The 27,955-nt window shown below is 33.2% G+C and overlaps 1 protein-coding gene across 1 annotated transcript; it reads left to right on the top strand.

Moving 5' to 3' along the window:
• The first annotated feature begins 520 nt into the window (after window positions 1-520).
• LOC143047147 (uncharacterized) lies at window positions 521-16,202 on the top strand. The gene is made up of 3 exons (XM_076220100.1): window positions 521-558; window positions 3,219-4,107; window positions 12,648-16,202. The coding sequence occupies exons 2-3, from the start codon at window positions 3,245-3,247 to the stop codon at window positions 14,068-14,070; spliced, it is 2,286 nt and encodes a 761-aa protein (XP_076076215.1). The 5' UTR covers window positions 521-558; window positions 3,219-3,244; the 3' UTR covers window positions 14,071-16,202.
• Window positions 16,203-27,955: the final 11,753 nt, after the last annotated feature.

Here is a 27,955-nt window from a genome sequence, read left to right on the forward strand (position 1 = left end):
ACTAATATCAAGTGCTGTTGGAAATGTACAAAATGCGAGGATAATGAGATAATGTTGGACGAGGAAACTTGTAAAACATGCAGTAAAGGCTGGTGGCCTAACGAAGATCTGTCGGGTCAGTAGATACTTAAGGCGTTTAGAGTCAAAAGTAAAAACTTGTTAAACATGCAGTAAAGTCTGGTGGCCTAACGAAGATATGTCGGATTAGTAGATCATTAAGGCGTTTAGAGTCAAAAGTAAAAACTTGTTAAAACATGCAGCAAAGGCTCGTGGCCTAACGAAGATCTGTCGGGTCAGTAGATACTTAAGGCGTATAGAGTCAAAAGTAAAAACTTTAAAAACATACAGTAAAGGCTGGTGGCCTAACGAAGATCTGTCGGGTCAGTAGATACTTAATGCGTATAGAGTCAAAAGTTAATATTTGTTAAAACATGCAGTAAAGGCTGGTGGCCTAACGAAGATCTGTCGGGTCAGTAGATACTTGAGGCGTATAGAATCAAACGTAAAATCTTGTTAAAACATGCAGTAAAGGCTGGTGGCCTAACGAAGATCTGTCGGGTCAGTAGATCTTTATTAAGGCGTATAGAGTAAAAAGTCATTTTGTGTATATTGCCGAATGAATAATTCATTATTTATTTGCTTACTCAACTGTTAATGTCGTGGTGTGGTTTACTGTATTTCAAGCTTTTTAACAAACCTATCAATTTGCACATTTTAAAATTTGGTATTTCGTGTAATAAATTTACCGTTTTACTTTTACAAATCTAATACAATCTTAAATTTTGTGTGACTATACTTGTTCAATTATTCTTTTAACATTTTCAACGATTATGCTAAGTTAGAGATCGAAATAAGCATAAAATACTAATAAAAACCCAATTAACACCAACTAAGACGCAACGCCAGGTTAAGGAATATCCTTGTATCTGGTAAATATTTCAAAAAAATTAACAATGTTTGTGAATTTATTTCTGAATGTAAGTAGAATAAAAGACCTAAGTGTGGAATAATTCCCCGGTCTTATTATTATTTTTTTGGGGTTTTTAGTTTTTTCTAATACATATAAAATTATTATATTAACTTAATTGTTAAAACCTCTCTTTGGTTTTAGCTGAATCTTAGGACTTCTGTTTTGGGTTTCATATTTAGTTCGATTGATTGCAACAATAGTTCATTTGAATTAAAATATTTGATTTTTCTGATAGATTGAATATACAAGTATGTTCATTGATGCAGTATAATCTATCTCATAGTAACTCCAGAGAATTGAACTTATTAACATGCCACACATCTTCCCGTCATTATTTACTCTCATTTTGACATTGAATAACAAACACGTTGTTATCATTTTAAACTCCAAAGAAATAATAAAATCAACATTGAATGTCCAAAGTGAATGATTAGTATACATTCTTCACGATTAACAAATTGAAAAGAAAAGATTAAACCCTTAAATGTGAAAATAAGGAAATGCTATATATTTGCCAATGAGACAACTATCCATCAAAGACAAAAGAACAAAGATATCATAAACTGCTTGTCATCGTGCGGTCTTCAATAATGAGAATATGAATGCAACAATATATTGAAAGTTTTAAAAGGCATTTAAATAAAAAACATACAGCTTGCAATGACCGCATTTTCCCTGAGCTAGAGGTATATGCTATGATATTTTTTTCATTTCTTCTTGAGTGTGTGTGCTTATCGACATGATATTATTATTATTTCATTGATCTTAAACATCGTTTTGAATTTAGCTTTTCATAAACTACTAGTATTCTGATATAACCGATGAGTTTTATGAAGACGTAACACGCATCTGACTTACGACCGGCATCTGTGTGGAGTTTTTGAATGCCGATTTTATACTTTATTTTCTCTTAGGATATCTAACAAATATATTAATGTTGTTTGCAAAAATGTCTGCATACATTGAGATATATCAAGTAAATTATAAACATAGACACATTTTAAGCATATGATATGTACATCTGACTAACCCTCTCATTCAAAGACCCGTCTTGTCCATTATGGTCTGCCTTCGGAATCTTGCTGAGTCTTGTTGCTAGTGTTATTTTCCCGGTTTGGTTACTTGAGTTCCCCTTTAATACCACCGTTTAGTAGTCACCTGGTATATTGTGTTCATGAGTGTCATTAATCTGCTAAAACTCAGAATGTGGTCAAACATAACAGAACCGTCTGGTATCACAGACCTATACTATAAACGGGATTGCCACCATGTGCATTCATTACCTGGTAATCGCATTCCTTCTCATACCAAGTTAAAAAGCGATTACAAGCCTCTGTGATTTACTTCTCTCAACCCTTTCTACTACAAATTTTCCAAAAATACTATTTATACCTTGAACAATCAAATCTGTAAGGTCTGGTATAATGTATCTACTACTTATTTTCGATTTCTTTCAGTCTTGAAAGACATTATTTGTCCATTGTGTGGACTGCTGTTTACATTTGTTCTCATTTCTGAAAACCTGGAATATACTCCATTTGTTTTTTTTTATCATGAAATAAGACAACAAAACATAAAGTAATTGCAATTGCAAATTTTTATTATCAATAAGGTTATGTGTATGTAAATTAATACATGTGTTAAGAAAATGTCTCCATTATATAAGTTACAGTTATCTGGTTTTTTTTATAATACCAGTTTGCTTCTACGTATCATTTTTTTAACAAATAACAAATACAGTAGCATGTGTTTAATCATTTTCAGGTCGATAACATTTTAAATTAAGGAGGGATATGCAAAAAATAGTCTAAAGCCCTTAAAATCATATGGTATTGTCTGTATTGTCATATAACATAATTAGTTTGTGCCAAAAAGACCCATGACATAGCAAATAAATAATGAACACAGGGAAAAAATAATAAGACTTCTATGAAATATTTAATAATAAACGATCGATAACGGTATTGCATCACTAATATTGCGCACAAGGCAACTATTTAACGACGAAAAAAAATTTAAATAAGGCTTGACACTTCCATTTCTACTTCTATTTCTGTTTTACTAATTTAAAGATTTTTATAGTTAATTTAGATTAGATAGATATGATTCATTTTACATAATGTAAATATCTGTTATCCGAAATATTTATACATGTAGATCCAAATTGCACCAAAACATGGCGATGGTTTCACAATACAGTGACCATCCTGTTTATTTTGATTTTTTATTCTGAATTTTTAATTTTCAGCTTGTCGAAAGTTACCAATTGAGAACATGAGCTGGGCGGACAGCGAAGCTATGATTGCTTTGATAGTGGCCTCATTTGGAATCTTTGTCACATTATGGATAAGTGTTATATTTATGAGACATCACAATACTCCAGTTGTCAAAGCATCCACCAGAGAGCTCATGTACATTATTATGATCGGCATTCTTGTTGCATATTCCTGTAACTTTGTTCTTGTTGCCAAGCCTACTATTGTTACCTGTTATTTTACAAGAATATTGCCAGGATTATCATTTTCTATGATTTATGGAGCGCTTGTGACAAAAACAAACAGGATCGCTAGAATTTTAGAAGGTACGAAAAAAATTATCACCAAAAAACCACGCTTTATGAGTGCATCCTCTCAAGTTATTATTTCGTGTATCTTAGTAGGTGTCGAGTGCGCCGTTATAACTGTCATGTTAATTATAGAACCAGCAGACTGCACACTAGATTATCCAACTACTCGTCGTGTTAGACTCATCTGTAACACAACAACTCTTGGTATTGTAGTACCCCTTGGATTCGATCTTTTGCTAATATTTATGTGTACATTATATGCTGTTAAAACGAGAAATCTTCCTGAAAACTTTAATGAGGCTAAATTTATTGGATTTACCATGTATACGACTTGTGTGATTTGGTTAGGATTTTTTGCCATCTATTTCGGAAGTGACCCAAAAGTTTTTACATTATCTATAGCTATCAGTTTAAGTGCATCTGTTTCACTTGTATTACTTTTCTTTCCTAAAGTGTATGTTATTGTTTGGGCACCAGAGAAGAACACACGTAGTGCTTTTACTACATCAAAAGACGTTCGTTGTCATTTTGGATCCGTGTCCTACAACTCGGTTGATAAAACAGAAGGAGCGTAAGTAAAACGACTTTATATAAAAACATAAGTTGAAGATAGAAAACAACTATATTATTGTACATGTTTAACTACAATACACCATTTCTGCATACTACCATTGATACAACAAATGTAAAAGTATTACATATGGGCAATTTATTAAAACGTTTGTCTATCACAGTCTGAAATTGTGGTTTAACAGATTTTTAACAAAATATGGATAAAAGTAAAATATTGTTCATCGTTACTGTATGCATAACCGTTGTGCAGCGTTACTGTATATATTGCCGGTGTTCAGTGTTACTGTATATATTACCGGTGTTCAGCGTTACTGTATATATTACCGGTGTTCAGCGTTACTGTATATATTACCGGTGTGCAGCGTTACTGTATATATTACCGGTGTGCAGCGTTACTGTATATATTACCGGTGTGCAGCGTTACTGTATATATTGCCGGTGTTCAGCGTTACTGTATATATTACCGGTGTTCAGCGTTACTGTATATATTACCGGTGTTCAGCGTTACTGTATGTATTTCCATTGTTCATCGTCTCTGTTTACATTTTTACGAGAATTTCTCGTTGCATTGAAGACCTGTTGGTGACCTTCTGCTGTTGTCTGCTCTATGGTCGGGTTGTTGTCTCTTTGGCACATTCCCCATTTCCATTCTCAATTTTATTGTCTTTTTTCAGCGTAACTGTATACATAATTGTTGTTCAACTTCTCTTGATATGTATACATATATATATATACTAGCGGCAATTAATGAAATTATGCATACAGTTTAAATCCTAGGCAATAGGCTTACACTTAGGCAATCAGTTATTGCCTGCTATTTCCATGCATTAAACTTATTTGCTTAAATCGGATGATGATTATTCAACCTATTGCCAAACATCATTTCAGACAATATGCTAAACTAGTAAATTTTGTTTCATACTAAAAATACATGCACATTCGTTAAAATATTCTATTAAAACTCATATTTCAAAAATTGATATACATTTATTTAAAAGATCTTTAATTTGTTTGTATTCAAAGCAGGACTTATTCGTTTTTATCTTTTGGTATTGCAAAAGTAGTTGTTTTAAACTAGTAGATGTGTCTCATAGAAAAAGAGGGGAATTGATAATCTATCTGAAAGTTATTTCAAGAAAAGGGTCATAAATAGACTATAAAAATACATCTTTGCCAGTCACATTATCTTATCATCAGTTTTGTTGAATTTATTAATTTTCTTAAATGCCCATTAAGTTTTTTTTCAATTCTTAATTTGGATTATTATTATTTAAGTGATAAAAAAATTCTTGAAACTTTGCGGAATATAAATTTGAATACGTGAAAGCAAATAGCATATACCCAAGGCAAAAGAAGAGTGATCATTTGGCAAATATTAAACTTCTGTGCCAGAAAAGAAGGCTAGACTATTACAACTAAAAATAGTTTGACATTTTTACCATTATAGTTTTGAAAGACTGGTTATTATAGATACTTAAGTAATCAAGAATGACGAGGAAGATTCTAAAGTTGATGTTTTTTTCTAAAGGAAGTGTATGGTATTTTGGTTAAACACATAACACAAATATTTTATAGTGGCCTATAATCATTGTAGATCGTATAATAAAGAAAACAATTAATAACGACTTTGCAAACCATTCTATGATTCCATTCTACTATTTCTTCCTTTTTGTAACATGTTAAAAAGCGCAGTAGTCAAGCCTATTTTAATCTCAAGAGTAATATAAAGAGGATGGGTTGATTTAATGGATTTTGAATCAAAGTGCGAAGGAGACTGTTTTGTTTTATGGTGAACTAAGATCACACACAAAATTTTATGTTGCTAGAGCTCTTACATCAAAAATACTTTTCAAATGTGGCTTCTAATATAATTGTTGTTTTCACAATTTGTGGTATACAAAAAAAAAGCATTTTTATGTTGCATTTGGTTATATCCGAATTTGTACAGAATGCGTTTTCACTTTGGAGACATTTCATTTTATTTACTCTCATTTTCATTTAAGGCATAAACATTCAGGATTTAAGTTTAAATCCTATGATTTAAGACTTATGCTTAACATAATTTTCCCAATTGGCTTACTGCCTAGGCCCTAGCTTATTGCCTAGGCCCTAGCTTATTGCCTAGGATTTAAGCTTGCCTGATTTGACTTATTGCCGCTTACATATACGTTGTTTAGCGTTCCTGTATACATTGCCGTTGTTCAGCGCTCCTGTATACATTGCCGTTGTTCAGTGTTACTATATACATTGCCGTTGTTCAGTGTTTCTGTATATATTGCCGTTGTTCAACGTTACTGTATATATTTTGTTGGAAACCATTTATTAAGGTATTAAAAATTGTACATGTATTTGTAAAGCTTTGCAGATACTCTGTCAGAAGGACATAATTATATTTTGTTAAAAATCCTCTAAAATTGCCATTTTAAAGTATTTACAATTGTTTTCATTTTGGAAATACGGTATAATGTCCTTTTCACCACATAGAACACTAATGAGGCTGTTTCCTAAGAATGATTTGAATCGATCTGGACACTCAGAGAATAATCATAAGTCTCCTATCCTTTATATTGCTTTGATATGCGTTTGTTTAACTAGGTCTATTTGTATGCTTATTTTATATCCATCCTCGCATGGTAGTAAATCATTATTGATCAAGATAATCGCATACTAAAAATGACAGTTTCGTTTATAAAGAGAAATGGTTGTATCTCCGCTAATATCAAATAAAGGCAAAAAGTTCATGAGCTAAATAAGCTAGAAACAATATAAATTGTCTAAGGAACTAATTTACTATAACTACTTTATTGACAAACTATAGACTTTGTATATTGTCGGAGATATTGTAACCTGAAACTTTGTGGTGCTGTATAAATTGTGTAGGTATGGTTTGTTTTGTCGATGACTTGGTAATTGTGATATGAAAATCATAGATCATTTATATTGTATTTCATTTTGTATAATATCTTTTCGTGTTTCCCAACATGTGGCCTTTACTGCAAAACTATCAGATAGTGCATCTATTTCCTTTAAATTGTTTAGTCAGTCGCTTCTAGAGTATGATAGTTCTACGTCAATGCAAAACTTTACGACACTATTCGTATTACGACACTCAGCGACTGTTGTGAGTTTCCATTTTTATTACAAAGCTATTAGAGCGGGTTACTAGTATTACGACACCAAGCAATTGCAGTGGGTTCTGTAGTATTATGACAACCAGCGATTGTATTCGATTCTAGTATTTCGACACCCAGCGATTCGCGTAGGTTCAATTTTTCATTACGACGCCTAGCGATAAGTGCGGAATCCTTGTATTACGATACCCAACAATTGGAATGGGTTCCTAGTATTATGAAACCCAAGAAATGAAGTGGGTTCCTAGTATTACGAAACCCAACAATTGCAGTGGGTTCCTATGATTACGAAAACCAGCGATTGGATAGGGTTCTAGTATTTTGACACTCAGCGATTCGCGTGGGTTTAATTTTTCATTATTACGCGAAATGCGTGGGTAACGCAACACATCAATTTAAGTAGGTTCCTAGTATAACAAAAACCAATGATTGTAGTGGTTTCCTAGTTTTACGACACCCAGCGATTGGTGTGGGTTCCTAGTAATACATCATTCAACAATTGGAGTGGGTTCCTAGCACTTCACCACTAGCGATTTGCGTGGGTTCCTAGTAAAACGGCACCAAATTGAAGTGAGTTCTTAGTATTATGTCACCCAGCGATTGACGTGGGTTCCTAGTATTATGCCACCCAGCAATTGACGTGGGTTCCTAGTATTACGACTCCCAGTGATTTGGTGTGGGTTTCTAGTATAACGACACCCGACGATTGAAATGAATTTCTTATATTATAACACCCAGCGATTGACGTTGGTTCGTAGTATTAAGACACTCAACGATTGAAGTGGGTTCCATGTATTACGACACCAAGCGATTGGCGTGGGTTCTTAGTATTACGACAAACAACGATTAGTGTGGGTTCCTAGTATAACGACAACCAACGATTAGTGTGAGTTCCTAGTATAACGACAACCAACGATTAGTGGGGTTGCCTATTATTACAACACCCAGCGATCGGTGTGTGTTCTTAGTATAATGAAACCCAACGATTAGCGTGGGTTCCTAGTATTACGACATCAAGGATTAGTGTGGGTTCCAAGTGTTACGAAAACCAACGATTCGAGTGAGTTCATATTAATACGACACCCAGCGATTGGTGTGGGTTTCTAGTGTTATTATACTCAGGGATTAGTGTAAATTCTTAATATAACAACAACCAATGATTAATGTGGATTTTTTGTATAACGACAACTAACGATTAATACTGGTTCCTATTATTACGACAGCCAACGATAAGCATTGGTTCCTATTGTTACGACACCAAACGTTTGGAGTGGGTTCCTATTATTACGACACCCAACGATAAGTATTGGGTCCTATTATTACGAAAACAGACGATTAGTATGGGTTCCTATTATTACGACACCCAACGATAAGTATTGGTTCCTTTTATTATGACACCCAACGATAAGTATTGGTTCCTATTATTACGAAAACAGACGATTAGTATGGGTTCCTATTATTACGACACCCAACGATAAGTATTGGTTCCTATTATTACGGCACCAAACGATTATTGTGGGTTCCTATTTTTACGACACCCTACGATAAGTATTGGTTCCTTTTATTACGACACCCAACGATAAGTATTGGTTCCTATTATTACGACACCCAACGATAATTATTGGTTCCTATTATTACGACGCCAAACGATAAGTATTGGTTCCTACTATTACGGCACCCAACGATAAGTATTGGTTCCTATTATTACGGCAGCACACGATAAGTTTTGGTTTCTATTAATACGACACCCAACGATAAGTATTAGTTCCTATTATTACGACACCAAACAATTAGTGTGGGTTCCTATTATTACGACACCCAACGATAAGTATTGGTTCATTTTATTACGACACCCAACGATAAGTATTGGTTTCTATTATGTCGACATCCAACGATAAGTATTGGTTCCTATCATTACGACACCCAACGATAAGTATTGGTTCCTATTATTACGACACCCAACGATAAGTATTGGTTCCTATTATTACGACACCCAACGATAAGTATTGGTTCCTTTTATTACGACACCCAACGATAAGTATTGGTTCCTATTATTACGACACCCAACGATAAGTATTGGTTCCTATTATTTCGACACCCAACGATAAGTATTGGTTTCTATTATTACGACACCAAACGATAAGTGTGGGTTAATTTTATTTCGATACCAAACGATAATTATTGGTTCCTATTATTACGACACCCAACGATAAGTATTGGTTCCTATTATTACGATACCCAACGATAAGTATTGGTTCCTTTTATTACGACACCCAACGATAAGTATTGGTTCCTTTTATTACGACATCCAACGATAAGTATTGGTTCCTATCATTACGACACCTAACGATAAGTATTGGTTCCTATTATTACGACACCCAACGATAAGCATTGGTTCCTATTATTACGACACCCAACGATAAGTATTGGTTCCTTTTATTACGACACCCAACGATAAGTATTGGTTCCTATTATTACGACACCCAACGATAAGTATTGGTTCCTATTATTTCGACACCCAACGATAAGTATTGGTTTCTATTATTACGACACCAAACGATAAGTGTGGGTTAATTTTATTTCGATACCAAACGATAATTATTGGTTCCTATTATTACGACACCCAACGATAAGTATTGGTTCCTATTATTACGATACCCAACGATAAGTATTGGTTCATATTATTACGACACCCAACGATAAGTATTGGTGCATATTATTACGACACCAAACGTTTAGTGTGGGTTCCTTTTATTACGACATTCAGCATTTGAAGTGGGAAGTTTTATGTTGTTTTGATACAACATATATTCTATGATAAGTTTATTTACTTTGAACTCAAGCTCTACAGCTAGCAAATCGTGTTAAACTTTATATGTTGTACCTACTCTTCACTTAGATATTATAACTTGCACACAAAAAAAAATTCAACTTCTTATTTGAAAAGAAACTTTCTTACACTTTTTTCGTTATTATTAGTGGAAACTAAAAATAGTAAACCACGTTTTTTCAGGTTTGATGCTGTTTTGGAAATAACAATTTTTACTCTTGTGCATGAGAAGTGACTTTTATTTCTGAACTTTCATTTATATATTAAGTGAATGAAAAAAGGAAGTATTTTTTTGGAGAAAAGATTTTCGAAATAACGATTTTTACTCTTGTTCATTAGAAGTGACTTTTATTTTTGAACTGTCATTAATATTTCAAGTGAATGAAAAAAAGAATTAATTTTTTTCACAATCAAAATATGGAACATAACCCTATTTGATTACTTATTAACAATTGACAATTGTCAATTTGATACGCATAAGACGACGATAAACTGGTCATGAGCTTTTAACGTAAAATAAATCCTCATGAAATATTTTTTTCTTCCCAGCAAGTCAAGAGAACATCGGACGCCCACTAAAACATCTGGCGAATGTCCTCGTAGAACCATGCCAGTTCGTTTAGTACTAGATGTAAAGTATTTTAGATATATACGGTTAGCCACTATTAGTATTTAAAATCCCAAAGTATCTTGTTGTCTTTAAGGTGACCACAAGTGTTCAATATATTGTACATTTAAGATATAGATTTCATGATAAGTTGATTAATATGATCTTTGAAAATCTGATTTACCAACTTTTACTGGTATAATCTAGAAAAATGCATTTGAATAGAGGACACTTAATTCCTTTTAAGAAATTTCGTGAATGCTATTTTGGTATACTTCAACCCAAATGTAGTTTATCAAAACAATTAGCCTGTCACAACACTAATTAAGGAAAACCAATGGAAAAAGGAAAGTCTATTAAATGTTGGAATTCATTGATTCTATCTATTAAAGAAGCAAAGCTGTCTTAGATACTGACAGCTTGAAATGTGAACAAACTGACAAGTCATAAATCAACGATTTAACGACTAGTGAATGTCTCGTTAAATATTGACTACTTCTGTTGTTTCTGACGTAAGATAAAATTCACGATCATCATCGATTCAAATTAAATACCAAAGCGCAAAATTTCTGTTACTGAGTAGACACTTAAAATGAAATTAAATGTAATACATGATCGGAAGTCAATGTAACAAAAAATAACAGTCTGATATAAAAAGAACTGTAAAAAAATAAAAACAAAGTTAAATTGTATTGCAGAATGTCCACGTGTCCCCATGATATCACCAAATATATCATTGCTTTATTTTTGAAATGACACTTTTGAATTATTTCTGGTCTACTAACCAATTATATAGCAATATAAATCAAACAGTTAAGAGGATAAAAAGAAGGTAGGGCAAATTTGTCCTGGTATTATTTCAATCCATGTAATGATATGTATGTTTGGTTATATATGTTGATGCATTGTTGATTTACTGTTACAGGCTAATTTGTTTTTTTATGTTTTGACACGGCGTTCGTCTGCTCATTTTGTAATTTAGATACAAAAAACAAACTCCAATTATTTATTTTTTAATATGTTATATTTGCAATATTGTACCAAAAATTGTCTCCGACATCAATACCTTACATATTAAATAACCTTAAAATATATAATTTGCAGTTATGGATATGATTAAAATCATTCAGATATCTTTGAAATGTAGCATAATATGTGGTCTTGTTATAATTTTGAAATTGCGAATGAATACCCTACTGAAGTTAGAATTCAGGAAATGATTACTGCTTTTTACACAAAATGTCAATATTTTTTTTTCTTTTTACTAAGGGTATGCATAGCTTTTTAAAAGCTAATGTGTTGGCATATTTAATATTATTTTAATTTGTTAATGCTTTCCTCAATCAAACACATCCAAATGCATGCCGTATATAACCTTCTCATTGGATTGTGTATAGATATAGGAAGATGTGGTATGAGGGCCAATGAGACAACTCTCCATTCAAGTAACAATTTTTAAAAGTGAAGCATTATAGGTCAAGATACGGCCTTTTACACGGAGCCTTGGCTCACATCGAACAGCAAGCTATAACAGGCTCCAAAAAATACTAGTGTAAAACCATTCCATCGGGAAAAACGGCAAACGAGAAACACTTATGAACCACACAAACAGACGACAACCACTGAACATTAGCTGGATCAGCCTCATTTAGTTTGTCTTCAAACAATTCATGAAGCAATGCCTGCAATCAACTGTGAGAGCCAATGTTCTTGTCATAGAAACTAGTTTTAAAATGTCAGATATTTGAAACAATATTTGTTTTACATAAATTGCACCATCATCAGTTTACATGAATCAACACCGAAAAAACTATTTGAAACAAATGTTGTCGTCAATGAGTATGTGAATCAAATATTGCTGAATATCAGAAACACAGCTTGCTGAAAATAAATACATAAAACAAAAAGTTAAAGTAGGTGTATGTTTCATAAAATTGAAATATTTATTTGTAATTGTATATATTTTACAGAGACAAAAAATTGTTTGATAAAACTGGAAACACGGTATTCAGGAAAAGGTCTATTTTTGGAAAGCTGAAGCCCCATCCACATGAACGAGAACAGACTGCAACTCTTCCACCAAATTTTAAACTTAGTCGTCATGATTCGACACATGTATACGTAACAAATGAAAAAAAGAAATTTCCATGGAGTCGAAACGAAAATTCAAAGTCCGAAGACGATGATGGTAGACTTAGTACAATCAGTTCAAAAGACGGCTCTCGTCAGAGTAGTGAAAAACGTAAAAATGGAATTAGTGGAAATCATCGTCAAGATTCCGAATCTCAAACTGATCAAGATCTTTTCCATGCTTATGTTTCTTCTGATGGGATACGTCATCGAAAGTTATCTAATCAACAGTTAGAAAATCTAAGACATGGCAGACATGACTCTGAAAGTTCTATTAACAGCGATGAGATATTTTTATCACATCCTCCTTCTAGTGCACAAGAAAGACGACAAATGTGCAGTAAGACTTCTCAAAGTGACGATACAAGTCCACTCCTTACCAACGAAGAAGAAAGTTGTAAACTAATGTATAACGATTGTCCAAACAATTATCAGTCAGCAAATAACAAGGGGAAACATTCTAATGGAGAACATTTACTTTTATATGCACCACCGGAAGTCTCTAGTAATGAAAAGACAGAACTGTATCTACATCATATGAACAAAGTAAAAGATGCCAATCAAGGGTTTTTCCTTGATCAGAAGAAAAAGAAGTCGCAATCAACTAAAGAACATTTGCCGGTAAATTACAATTCAGGAAAACAAGAAACAGATGAGTGTGTCTCATTTTTGCTTCAACCAACGTCTAGTGCATTATATGCAAGACGAATAAAAGACACTGATACAAAGCTAAGAGACCACCAACACACCAATTCAAACAATGTCATGTCCGGGGCATATCAACCGGATGTGAGTTCACACGACTCTTTTAGTCCTTGTACTTCAAAAATAATCAAAACCAACCAACGACAGTCTCCTAAATCACATACATACCAGAACAACGAATCCATTGCAGAAAATGAAAATTTTCAAATCGCACAACATTCATCTTTAATGCACGGTAGCAGTTCGTCGCCTGTATATTATTCAAATGAGTTAGCAAGTTCTTTGGGTTTTGAATCGCAGTCGCTGACTCCTTCTGAAAGCCAGTCTTCAACTTTAAAAAGACATAATATTGACAATGGTACAGACACATCGAAAGAAGGACATTTACTAAGTGATTGTGAAGACAGTTATAACGTGCAAGCGTTTTTAGGGAAAGATAGAACTCCGTCTGAAACAAAGAGTGATACAGACAATGCTTCTATGTTATCTTTCAAAACATACATGAAAAAACGCGGCATAGAACTCGACATATCATCAATCAAATCCAGTCAAGTATGAACCTAATTTGTTAATTACGTCATTCATTATTTTATCTTATATTCTTAAAGCTATGTTTTTTTCTCTCGTAACATTGTAGGTATATGAAAGCATAATTTTTATTTTTTCCGTCTATAACGACTTTTTAGTATTCTTAATTTTCTTTGACCTTTTTTTACAGGTTGGACTGGGGCGTAGATATTTGTTGAAATAGTTTTCACACTTATTAAACTCCGAATCCAAAATTTAGAAGAAAAAAAACATACATTACTAACAAATACTAGAGGCTTCTGACTTGGGACAGGCTATAAAATACGACTGGGTTAAACAAGTTTTATGAGATTTCAAGCCTCCCCCGTCACCTCTAACTAATGTAGAATAAACAAATACACCACGATACGCACTGCAAAACTCAATTAAAACGGAATCCGAGTCTGATGTTAAAATGGGCAAAAGAAGAAAATAAAAAAAATGAGAATGATACGTAATTGTCGTCTGTAAATCATGTACATTTTAAACCATAATACATAAACTGTGAGATTTGGTAATCCAAATCAACCAGTATCAGATGGAAAACACAATATGAATAATAAAGGCAACAATAGTATATCGCTGTTCGAAATTCATAAGAAAAAAAGCAACTCCGGGTTACAAACTGAGGGAACACATCATTCAAAATTAGGCTAAAACAGTTTGAAATTTGATTTTTTTTAATTACATTTTGTAATGAACTTTATACATTAATAAGTAATAACGAAGACACTGTTTAAACAAAACAATAATGTTTATATAATGAAAACGTACATACATGATAATAGAGAGGCATATGATCACATATAAGACAACATTCCTAAATGTGTTACACTAAATTTATTATCTTAAAAGCGTATAACTTAGCCATTCTTCTTTAGTCAATATGCAAAATTAGTAATTTACAAACTAAAATAGAACTTGAAAGATCGTGATGGTCCTGCTTTGTTCGTAAAAAGAATGGCAAAAATAGAAAATACATATATTATTTTAGGAAGAGATAAATTGTACTTCGAAAAATTCTCTCTGATTCAAGTAAAAAAAAATCCGTTAAACTAACATTATCAAGATGCGTAATTTCGTGAGTGACAACATTTTTGTTACGTTTATAAGGACGTCTTTTTCAACAAACAGTCGGCAGTGTGGTCCTCTCCTTTCCGATGTATAAATGATGTGCTCTCACGAAAGAATTCAAAGATAGATGAATATGTTGAACGCCTCTATACATATCCCAACAAACTTCAGAAAGAAGATATAATAATCACAGTCGAGTTTGGCAGCCTCATATCCTGACTAACATCTCGAAATTGACAATGAGGGTTAGTAGAAAACAAAACTTTATCACAAAAGAGATGATTCTAGCTTCACAATTGTGAACTCTCCATTTCTATGTAGCAACATTCTAGCAGCGCCTGCATACGGACCATAAATCTCCGAGGTGACACATTATTCCAGGGCTTGCATTTCTTTTTATGATTTCCTTGATAGAGGGTCGCTGCTCACAAGGAAGCTATCAAACCAAGAGTTCCAAGATTTAAGGTTTAAATCACCCCTACGAGTTGGTTTGTACCTACATGAGCAACACAACGAGTACCACATGTGGAGTAGGATCTGATTATCCTCCTGGGGTAACTGACATCATCCCCTGGTTTTGGTAAGGTCAGTGTTGCTTGGTCTTTTAATTACTATGTTGTGTTTGTATACTGTTGTATGTCTTTTGGTCTGTTTCATTCTTACCATGGCGTTGTCAGTTGTTTTTCGACTGAGGTATCGTTCGCCTCTCTTTTGACCAACGAAACACTTAGTATTTACGAAACACATGTTGATAGAATAATCAAGAGGTCTGAAAAAGGATATATATCGCATAAGAATTATAGAAAATGTTGTACTCACAATACACTGCGGATCGCAAAAATTTATCAATGCCTTAACGCAAATAATAATATCACTCAAGTATAGTTTGTCAGGTCCTTTCAGTGAAGACGCACATAATTTTAACATGAACATTAACTCACATTTCCATTCAATGAAATAAAAGCTTCTTGCATAAAAAATATAGAATTTAATTTTTTAATGATTTATATATTACATCAAAAATTTCTATTTGAAGATTGATATATGTTCCGAGGTAAAATCATTATACTAAGTAATATAGTGATACAAATATTAGAGTTTTTCTATGTATCAAACTCATTTTTTTTCTTCTTTACAAAATACTAGAATACATATTCGTACGGTATGAAAAGTTTCATCTTGCGATATTTTCTCAAAAGTACCTCGGACTTAGTCATATTACGGTTGACTTAACATTAATGTAATTCTTATTCCATTTAAACATGTTATGCTGATATATACCCCAACCACTTTATTTCATTTTGTTTATGTTGTTTTTTTTTTTTGGGGGGGGGGGGACATCCTGGAAAAATAATTAACATACTTTGACCGATTTTATTGATAAGAGAATTTAGAAGAGGGTCCTTTATTTATTTATTCTTTAATTTTGTACAGTATTTGTTCTCTATTCTTCATTTATTTTGCCCTTTTTCTATGTTATTCATATATCAACCCCAGATTATTCTCTAATGTTTAACTTTTTGCCCGTAATGATGTCTCTATTCTGTAAAGCCAATCCATACCTTTTTATAATCAGTTGTTGGAAAGTCTTTATTTATCCAGAATCCTACATGAAACATATTAGATGTTTTTATTATTATAATAGACATTCTAATGAAGAGAAATGTGGTTCCTTTAGATTTTAATTTTGTCTCTATTGCGTGCTGGTGTTTTTTGTAATGAAAAAATGCACTATAGGTTGCACTTTGTAAATACAGCTGTTTCTCAAACAACGCCTCTTTTGGGGGGATTTAGAATATTCATAGAAAATTAAATTTGTTTACATACTGGTTCCCAGTTATGATCTCTGTCTTCCATCTCATAGAAACATAACTTGGGAATGTTACCAGTAAACATACATGTTCAATTTGTTTATATTGAAATCTGTGGTAACCTTTTATTCGAGGTAGGGGTAGTTAAGAAAATGAGTGTTAGTTTAAACTGTGAGAAGTTCAGGGTACATAAACGTTGAAAATATGCCGCACAGCCCTATATTTTGACCTTTGAAAAAAATTGTTGTGCATATGAACTTTCAATTCTAGGATAAGATTTTATTCAAAAATTCATAGTAAAAGTGGTACAGTTTTAGCCGTAAAAGGAGTTCCTATGGGAAATTGCATTGTCAATATTTACAGAAATGCAACCTATATTCTCTTTGTGTCTTTTAAACTTGATAGCATTAAAATTTAAATAAATAACCTATGTAATATAACAAGGTAAGTTCTATTACATTGTTTAAAGAGATTTTTTGAGCCATCAACGTAAAATATTAAGTCTTGTTAAAAGCGATTTCTGATCTCTGAAACCATATTCTTATACTTGAAACCAAAGAATTCTGTCAAAACATAAAACCACATAATCAACTTGATTAAACAAATGGGAAATATTCTAAAGAAAGATTGCATTGTAATCTAATTTTAATACGCATTGTGAGAAAGTTAACTGTCATTTTGAATCGAATTGTTTTTGGTTTTGAGTTTAAAATGTTTTATAAAAGATAAAAGATAATTACCTGCCAATCCGATTTCATGCATGAAGTCACGGAAATTAAAAAATAATTCACATCTTGTTTCTTTTATATTGCTGTATGCTGTTCCATTTATTGAAATCTATTCTCTTTAAATACCGAAGTAGTCAATCAAGCAAATGGATGGAATCAATGCATTGATGTGTTAAAACTATTATCAGTATCAAACACTGCAAAAAACAAATTCCGCATAAACCAAAATTCATTTATGCAAATAATCCTCCCCTTAATCTTGGCCAGTGGAGAAACAACATGAATTTTTTTTAGTTGAAACCTCGACTATCGATGATAGAAAGCACTAACAAAAACTAAAACACTTAGTACAGATGTAAATGTAACTGAGTCAATTATTGAAATGCTGTCATTGAAGAAGGGATTCGAATCTTAATGAGTAAAAGAACAAAAGTTTGTTAGCTCAAATGTTCTAACATTGTTGGTCTATTCTTATTTCAGACGAAGTATATAAATCAATTATAGTGTAAGCCTTGAATAACCATATGTTATCTGATGGAGAACATCTCTTTTATTTGTCACACATATTTTGACGTTTATACCCCCCCCCCAAAAAAAAAACAACAACAACAAGCAAACCATTCATTTGCGTTCTCATTTCGATATCACACACTTCAATCAATTGTTAAAAGAATTCAAAATAAATATAGTTGTTTTTTTTTTTCATTTTCTGATGAATAATATATAACTAAGAAGATGTGGTACGATTGCCAATGCAGATAGCAAATGATGTAGATGTAAGTAGCTGCAAGTCACTATACGACCTTCGACAATAAGCAAAAGATTGACAGTCTGGTCTGGTCACGCATTGTTCTAAAGATCAAATAACGATTAACCTGATCTTTCACGATCAACTGTGATTAAAAATTAACATAAATCTTCTTTTCAAATATTAAGCTGAAAATATTCAAGTAAGCAGCGATTCAATTTTAATGAACAGTCTGATTTATTAGATTTCGGTTCAAATTATCATGCTATATTGAAATGTAACCATTATAAATCAAACACTTTTTATTTATAAATTTATTATTCACATAGGGTTATATCTCGAAACTGATGTTTTCTAAAAATATTCTGCATTTTACTTTTATCGATAGTATTATTGATGCAGTTACTGAGCGATGTTGACAGACATGCTTCTTTTTCTGATTATTTCCACCTTTTGATAATCAAAAAGATTTATCACAGATTTTGAAGTAAATGTGAATGACAGCCGATCCCTATGGATCAAATCATCCTCTTACAGTCATAATACCTCACCCTCTTCTAAGCATAACACCTCACCTCTTACAATCACAACAGCTCATTCTCTTACAATCAATACAATCACAACACCTCATCCTTTTACAATTACAACACCTCACCCTCTTACAATCACAACACCTCATCCTGTTACAATCACAATACCTCATCCTCTTACAATTACAACACCTCACCCTCTTACAATCACAACACCTCGTCCTCTTACAATCACAACACCTCATACTCTAACAATCACAACACCTCATCCTCTTACAATCACAACACCTCATCCTTTTACAATCATAACACCTTATCGTCTTACAAACACAACAGCTCATCCTCTTACAATCATTACAATCACAACACCTCATCCTGTTACAATCACAACACATCATCCTGTTACAATCACAACACCTTATCCTGTTCCAATCACAACACCTCATCCTGTTACAATCACAACACCTCATCCGCTTACAATTACAACACCTCACCTTCTTACAATTACAACACCTCATCCTCTTTCAATCACAACACCTCATCCTCTTACAATCGCAACACCTTATCATTTGCAATCACAACACCTCATCCTCTTACAATCACAACACCTCATCCGCTTACAATCACAACACCTCACCCTCTTACAATTACAACACCTTATCCTCTTTCAATCACAACACCTCATCCTCTTACAATCACAACACCTTATCCTTTACAATCACAACACCTCATCCTGTTACAAACACAACACATCACCCTCTTATAATCACAACACCTCATCCTCTTACAATCACAACACCTCATACTCTTACAATCACAACACCGCATCCTGTAACAATCAAAACACCGTATCCTGTTACAATAACAACACCTCATCCTCTTACAATCACAACACCTCATCCTCTTACAATCATAACACCGCATCCTCTTACAATCATAACACCTCATCCTCTTACAATCACAACACCTCATCCTCTTACAATTACAACACCGCATCATCCTACAATCACAACACCTCATCCTCTTACAATCACAACACTACATTCTCTTACAATCACAACATCCTTGTCATTTTAGAATCGCCGTCTCCATATGTTCTCATTCCAGGCATAGATTACCTTATCAGAATTTGGCACAACATTTTGGAATTTTTGGTCCTCAATACTCTTCAACTTTGTACTTGTTTAGCTTTATAACTATTTAGATTTGAGTGTCACTGCTGAGTCTTGTGTAGACGAACCGCGCGTCTGGCGTATTAAATTGTAAGCCTGGTACCTTTGATAACTATTACAATATTACTGAAAAATAACCACACACTTAGAAAATTGAAGATGTCAGAAAAATTCAACTTGCATGGTGTTAGTTATATGGGAATAGTTTGACAACCTATGATATGCAAAAGGATCAGAACAAGCCAAAGCAAACAGAAATCAAGTACAAGTTTCAAAGTTGAAAGTAAACCTGATATTTTTCGCAAGCGTTCTAATATTTCAATTACAGAAAACGTATACATACTTGACCCTTGGTAAACATCTTTTATTGGTCAATTCGGCGCATTCTGTGCAGTTATTTTCAATCACTTGAAAGACATAGGCAACAATGTATCAGACGATGTTATTGTTTGAAACGACAAAACTTGCATCATGCCTATCCCAGTCCCTATTATCATTGGTTACGATTTGTGTTGTGTAGATATATATTTTCCTTCTATTGTACAATACAATACAAGGGGAACAAAAATATATTATACACCTATTTGTTTTCAAACCTTCGGAAGAAACTTTAACAAAAATGATTTTAAAATGTTATTTTTCTTAAACACAAAATGCATTTAACCTTTTTTTCTATCTATCTGAAGCTAACCTTTAATCTTTTTCTTCTGCACCAGATTGTCTGTGCTCGTAGTGTAACTTTCTATTTATTAAAACAACCCATGTTATCAATTGGTTAAGATGAACCTTAAATGCAATTTAATGATAAAAATGAAATGTGATTCCTGATATTGTCCTTTGTTTTTCTTTCTTTTCTCTTGTAAGCTTTTAAAAAAGAGGGGCGAAAGATACAAGAGAATATTTTTTCATGTCCTATAATAGAATAGTAATAGCATTGATTTTATGCATATCAGCCCTGCGTTGGTTTATTCACTCCAGTGTTATGTTGTAACGTTGTTTTCCTCTGACAGTTTATGTGTTTCCCATTCAGAGTATTTGCTTCTAATGTTTTTCTCTCGTTCTGTCTGAGATATATCCATGTGTAACTCTCATTTTCTTTTCAACAATTACTGTTTTCTGGTGCCTACTTTTCATAAATGTTTGTATCCTTTCCGTATCTGGCAATTTTACATTGATGGAACGTGTTTGCTCTATCAATGGTCGGTGGTTTTCTCCGGGCACTCCGGCTTTCTCCACCTATAAAAACTGACCGCTACGTAATAACCTAAAGTCGGTGCTTAAAAGTGGCGTCAAAACACAAAAAATCAAAAAATCAAATCTACACCGTGTATGATAATATTGCCTCCCTCATTACACTATCTCTGATTTTAAATACTTTACTACTTGAAGATTTCTCATATTGTCACAAAGTTATTTAGAATTTGTCTCTATCTTCAGGACTAACCTTCAATAGATATAGGAAGATGTGGTCTGAGTGCCAATAAGACAACTCTCCATCCAAATAACAATTTATAAAAGTAAACCATTATAGGTCAAGGTACGGCCTACAACACGGAGCCTTGGCTCACACTGAACAGCAAGTTATAAAGGGCCCCCAAAATTACTAATGTAAAACCATTCAAACGGGAAAACCAACGGTCTAATCTATATTAAAACGAGAAACGAGAAACACGTATGAACTACATAAACAGACGACAACTACTGTACATCAGATTCCTGACTTAGGACAGGTGCAAACATTTGCAGCGGGATTAAACGTTTTAATGGTACTAAACCTTCTCCCTTTTCTGAAACAATTGTATAACACACTATAGAAAACATAGAAATACACACTATAGAATATCAATTAGAAGGCTTAACTCAATCAAAAAACGCAAATTCACACACAATGAACGAATAAATTTGATCTTCGATACCTGAATGCAAATCATAAGTTTACTCAAAAAGTGATTTATTTGGTTCTTATACTATTTAAAAATGTCGCTAAACTACTTTTATACACTAATATTCGTTAAAAACCTATTTACTTCTCTTTTCCTTACTCTCCCGCAGCTTACTTAAAAAGTGTCCGCCAAACAGGTACTGGAACATATGCTTTTACACACTAATGCTCATTAAATCATAACGATTTCTCTAATTCTAATCCTCCTGCAGCTTTCTTAAAACGTGTCCGCCAAACAGGTACTGGAACATATGCTTTTACACACTAATGCTCATTAAATCATAACGATTTCTCTAATTCTTACCCTCCTGCAGCTTTCTTAAAACGTGTCCACCAAACAGGTACTGTATCATATGCTTATATTTCAAAGTAAAACAATCACCTTATCAATATCCTTGTCACTGTTTCGGTTCGTACAAATCCTCGGCTTTAAAATTTACAATTTATAAAAGTAGCCTATTAAACATATTTTTAAAGGTTCAAAAGAAATACTTTCTAAATTTCTAAAATATTGAAGATTTCGCTTAAAAAAATGAAAAATATAGAAAAGGGTTTCCTTATCGAACACCAATCAGACATCAGATTACAATTTTTTAACCATCCGTTACAATGCATTTCTTTCTAAAAGTCTTATTGAATTTAAAAAAAACTACACCGGTTTAAACATCAAATAAATTGTATTGCATTGCTTATGTTGTTTTTCTAATAAGTTCTGCTTGAACCAGCACAACCCATCGCTGCTTTCTCTTTTGAGAATCTCAAAAAATGCCATTGTTAGAAGTAGGATCTTGAATAAAATGAATAAAAACTGAAGCTAAATTCAAACCTACTTTCACCTTAGCTAATTCATTACTTTCATTTTCAACAATAAATTTGTTTCCCACATTTTTCCATTTATATGCAACTTATACGACCACTGAAATGGTTACTTATTCAAAGAAACAAAAATTAAGAAGATGTGGTAAATTTTTCAATGAGACAAATCTACACCAGGGACCCATTGATTTATAAATTTCAACTATTTGTCACCGTTCTGCCTTCAACATTAAGCAAAACCCATAATGCATAAAATCAGCTTAAAAATACCCAAAAATGACAAATATAAAACAATTCATTTAAAGGCAACAGTAGTATACCGCTGTTCGAAAGTCATAAATCGATATACCTGACTTTCATGAAATTAATAGTTATCAAAGGTACCAAAATGATAATTTAATATGCCAGACGCGCGCTTTGCCTACATATAACTCATCAATGACCCTCAGATCAAAATAGTTATAAAGCCAAACAAGTACAAAGAAGATATGTACTATTTTCCTATACCTTCTTTTGTCAGCAGGTCCTAGTTCTGACTGGTTCTATACCTTCTGCTAGTCCAGTTAAGCGCATACTAAAAGAATTTACACACAAACCTTGTTGGGAAATTAGCACAGACATCCATGCACGCTCCGTGTAAATCTTTCTAATATTTTGGAGACAAATTCAAATAAATGAAAACTAAATGAAGAGAAAAATTAAAGAAGAAAAAACACTCCTTCTTTATTGATTTTGTGTTTTGTTAACATAAACAATAATCAGGCCCTTTTTTTAAAAGATTGCGTGGCTCTAAAAAGAACAGTTTTCAATGTTCAATTTTCTTTGTTCTGTAACAATCTGTCTAGGTATAATCACTTTCTTCGGCAGTGTCAACAGCTGGGCCTGCCTCATACACTGCAGTGTAGACCGTGTTTCTCCTCGTTTCCGTCAAAGCGGTGTTACACATATGTACCTATTTACAAAACATTGAAAATATTATCTTATTTTAAAGCTGATGTTTATCATTTAAAAAATCTATTTCACGGCTTCCCCTTTTTTCTAAAAGCATTAGCAAAACACAAAACAATGGAAAAAAACAAAAGCAAAACACACAAAAAAATATTTCCATACATAATACGAAACAAAACAAGCTACTTCTTTCAGAGCTTAGCATACGATGTAAAGGATTTGAAATTCTTATATAGTACACAATTTGCTAAGTTTCTTCAGAGAAGGTATTGAAAAAATTAGAATCGTTTACAAAAAACGTATTTACGTATTGTATACGTTTCAGTAGGCCCGAGAACACAGTTATTTCGTAGTGCATTTCTTTTATACCATTAATTCAAATTTAAAAAATTGCACCTGCTCTTTCTCAAAAAGATTTTTACAGTGTAGTTTACTACCAGTGAGACAAATAATATCAAAATTATAGAAACTTCTACCAGCTCTAACTCAAAATATTGACAATTCTGTGTTAAGGGGTGTAAAATTCAGTTTGACAGCTTCAGACGTGATAAAATTTGACCTTTTTGAACTGGACCAAATCACTACTTAACATAAAGATTCAGCACCCAAATTTTTTTAACATGTAATTACATCCCCCTTCTTAATATTTCATGCATTTGATATCAAGAAATAAATTGGGAAAGTGTATTCAATAAAACATGCAAGTTATACACTGTTTACACTAGGGAGTATATTCGTCAACTAAAGGACGATAACTGTGTCCAGTAAGGTTTTTTTTTACCTTTTCCGTATTTTTTTAATTTGTGATCTGCAAAGATTACAATTAGAAGTACCAAAAAATGTTAAACAACGACTCAATCATAAAATGAGTCTTTATCGTGGGTTTTTTTTTTTTTGATATCGAACACAAAGTTTGCAAAACTTTAAATATGTTCGTATTACCTTTTTCAGCGAATAAATAATTATATATAAGTTTCCAAAGCAATATTTTTAAGCTAACCTAACATTCATTGATATCTATATCCGTTTCAATCCAATAGAGTCACGTCTCAGTCATTACAGCTGAACGGACGTGCTGGGCCAGCTCTCCTTTACCCGCTATCTTCGATGAGGGTTTACAGTTAGATGATCAACGACTTACTACTTAAGATGACAGAAACCAATCCAAGCCGTACAGATAGACGTAGTAGTTGGCGTAATCGCGTTAACATGCACTCCAAAACCATTGTATCATGGGGAGTGTTATGCTGATTAACGTCCGAGGGCTGTATCCTAGGTATTTGGTGATACGACCTTCATTTCACTGCCTCACGGCTTTGGTCCTGATAACGCTTCCTGTCATCTTTAGAACTACGTCCACGATTCATCTACCAGTACTCCATCATCGAGGTTAGCGGGCTGCCAAGCTGACCAAACTGGCCCTGAAAGCAGCCGTTGTGAAGTAAAGAAAAACAACAAAATAGTCAACAAAAGAAAAATCAACTCACCAAAACCAAGATGGCGGCCTACATATGGCGTCCTCCACTACTTGCTCCTGACCCACGGCATCAAAATATGTTAAAGCTCACCAAACGCCTTCGGGCACCGAGCCGACCGTGCGAGGGCTGAAAATCCAGTCAAGGTCGTTAAACACTTCCATATATATATTAATCTAACCTGCAGTTTATTTAAATCAGACTGCTTCTGTTGGGAATGTACCTCCCGACGGTACTGAGTGAAACTCGTACGTACATTGAGTCGACGGGAAAAGTGGCATATTTAATCTTATATGCCACATTTCCTGTAATATGTCTTCTACAAGGACCCGCAGTCCTTCACCTTTCATTTGATACCTTTATAACTAAAAGATATTCTACATGGTTCTATATTTACACCTATCCGTAGGAACTATTTTGTTTTAAATATGTACTACTTTCTTATACGTTCTTTTGTCAGTAGGTCCGAATTCTGAGTGTTCTATACCTTCTGCTAGTCCAGTTAAGCGCATGCTTAAGGAATTTACACACAAATCTTATACTATATACCAATAATATTTAGTTTGGCTTTTATACATTGATTAACAAAATCAATATTGATACCAATTAAAACGATATAAAAAAAATTATACTGTGATGAATTGATAGGCTTTAGAGTAGTTTATCCCGGTCGTATTTAAGTTTACTGGCTCAGTTAACAACATCTCCGTTAAAAATATGATAAGCTATCCCGTTTGAAAGTAAGTTAGTTTGGTACAGGTACAGGTACAGCCATACATCCAAACCTATTATCTGTTGTTGGGTATCCTTTTCTAAACATGCTTTCTTTTCGTTGTGACGAATGCCTTAGACCCTGTTCACACTAACATTTTTTTTTATCGATCTAATTTGAATCGATCTAAATAAAACCAGTTAGCGTTCACATTATCTTTATCATATCGATCTCTATCGGTCTAATATGAACCACTGCGTTCACACTACAATTAAAAACGCAATTGATCTAACCTTTTTGCCCGTAAAACTGTAAACACTGTGTATAAATAGAACTGATTTATCAAATTCATGTGCTGATACACTGATACACACACTTGGAAAAAAAAATTGGAAAAAGTTATAGTTTCTCTTGAATCACAATTTAAAGTTTTGATACTGGTGTTATTGCAGTTTTCTTTAATTTTGAAAAAAAATAACTGTAGCAACGAAGTTACAACACGACGCCGGTTCCTGCAAAGAAAAAAATCAACATAAGAAAAGAAGACACAGATTTCGCAAATCTATGCTATGGCGAAGACAACATGCTTACAGTTTGTTTTAAAGGTCTTTTAACAGAGAAATATGGGTTAAATAACGAACCTCTGAGATAGTTTTGCCGCTATTCATGCGCATACGTTATTTTCGATTCAATCGTACTAGTTTAAACCGATGTCTGCGTTCACATCTAAAGTAAGATCGGTTTACCTTAGATCGATTCAAACTAAACTACCTCTTTTGGTGTTTTAGTTTAGACCGATTGAAGATCGCTTCAATGCGTTCACATTAGCCCTTAAACCGATCTAAAGTGAACCGGTCTAGTTTAAATCGATAAAAATGTCCTAGTGTGAACGGGGTCTAGATGAAGATACGGAATCAGCCGAGTTGAGACGAATGCCTTAGATGAAGGTACGGAATCGGCCGAGTTGTGACGAATGTGTCAGTGCTAACCTCGGGTGAATCCGCTTCTCTCCTTCTATACTTAGATGAAGGTACGGAATCGACCGAGTTGTGGCGAATGGATTTCATCTGAAACAAGAATATTATTCATCTGAAACAAGAATATTATTCATCTGAAACAAGAATATTGTTCATCGCGTCGCATTCTAATTCTGTAATGATCCCATCAACAATATCATCATAGATTTGCAGTATGCAAATCTTCTTCTGTTTCATTTTAATTCATAAAATATTCGTTAAACGTATCAATATAGATAGACAGGGATTCTTTATAAGTGGTAGACACTTCCAATATATTTCAAATAATATTGCTGTCAGGTTAAATTAATTTAAAAAAAATTATAGGCATTATTGCATTGTTAATGTTAACTGAACGGGTTGAACTACAATTTATCACGCAACTTAAAATAAAAATATTACAAGACATTTAAAACTTGATTAATGTTTTATTCTGATAATATCACTATTTTGTCAAACTTTAAAGAAAATAAAAGTAAATATTTAATCTACTGTTCAAATGAAAAGTAATTTCTTCAAAACAAATACTATTGGCATGCCTTTGTATGGCTGCCTCGAAACATGTAAGTATGTATGCAGTATCTGTTATTCCGCGGGGTCTTCAGGTGGTGTTAGTTTCTTTGTGTTTTGTCATGCGGTGATCCACCAATTAAAGGATCAGCTTACATATTATTTATTTAAGAAGTACTAGGGAATAGTTACTGTTAAACAGTCATAATAAATCTTTATGTATTAAAGGATTATTCTCTGTGAGACATTTAATACATATATTGTTTCTTGTTCCTTGACAAATTACTCATTGTTACGTTCACCTCATAATGAAGGATCACTACTTTCAATTGTAAATATTCTCCAATTTCATTCTAGCTCTCTGGGAGATCAACCCCGTTAGACTGTGATACGG

Source organism: Mytilus galloprovincialis, chromosome 10, assembly GCF_965363235.1.
Source record: "Mytilus galloprovincialis chromosome 10, xbMytGall1.hap1.1, whole genome shotgun sequence".
Taxonomy (NCBI): domain Eukaryota; kingdom Metazoa; phylum Mollusca; class Bivalvia; order Mytilida; family Mytilidae; genus Mytilus; species Mytilus galloprovincialis.

Excerpts from the sequence above, each read along its gene's own strand:
- LOC143047147 (XM_076220100.1), top strand. The coding sequence starts at position 3,245 with ATGAGCTGGGCGGACAGCGAAGCTATGATTGCTTTGATAGTGGCCTCA. Across the intron at positions 4,108-12,647 it reads GTTGATAAAACAGAAGGAGC|AGACAAAAAATTGTTTGATA; the intron begins GTAAGTAAAACG and ends TATATTTTACAG.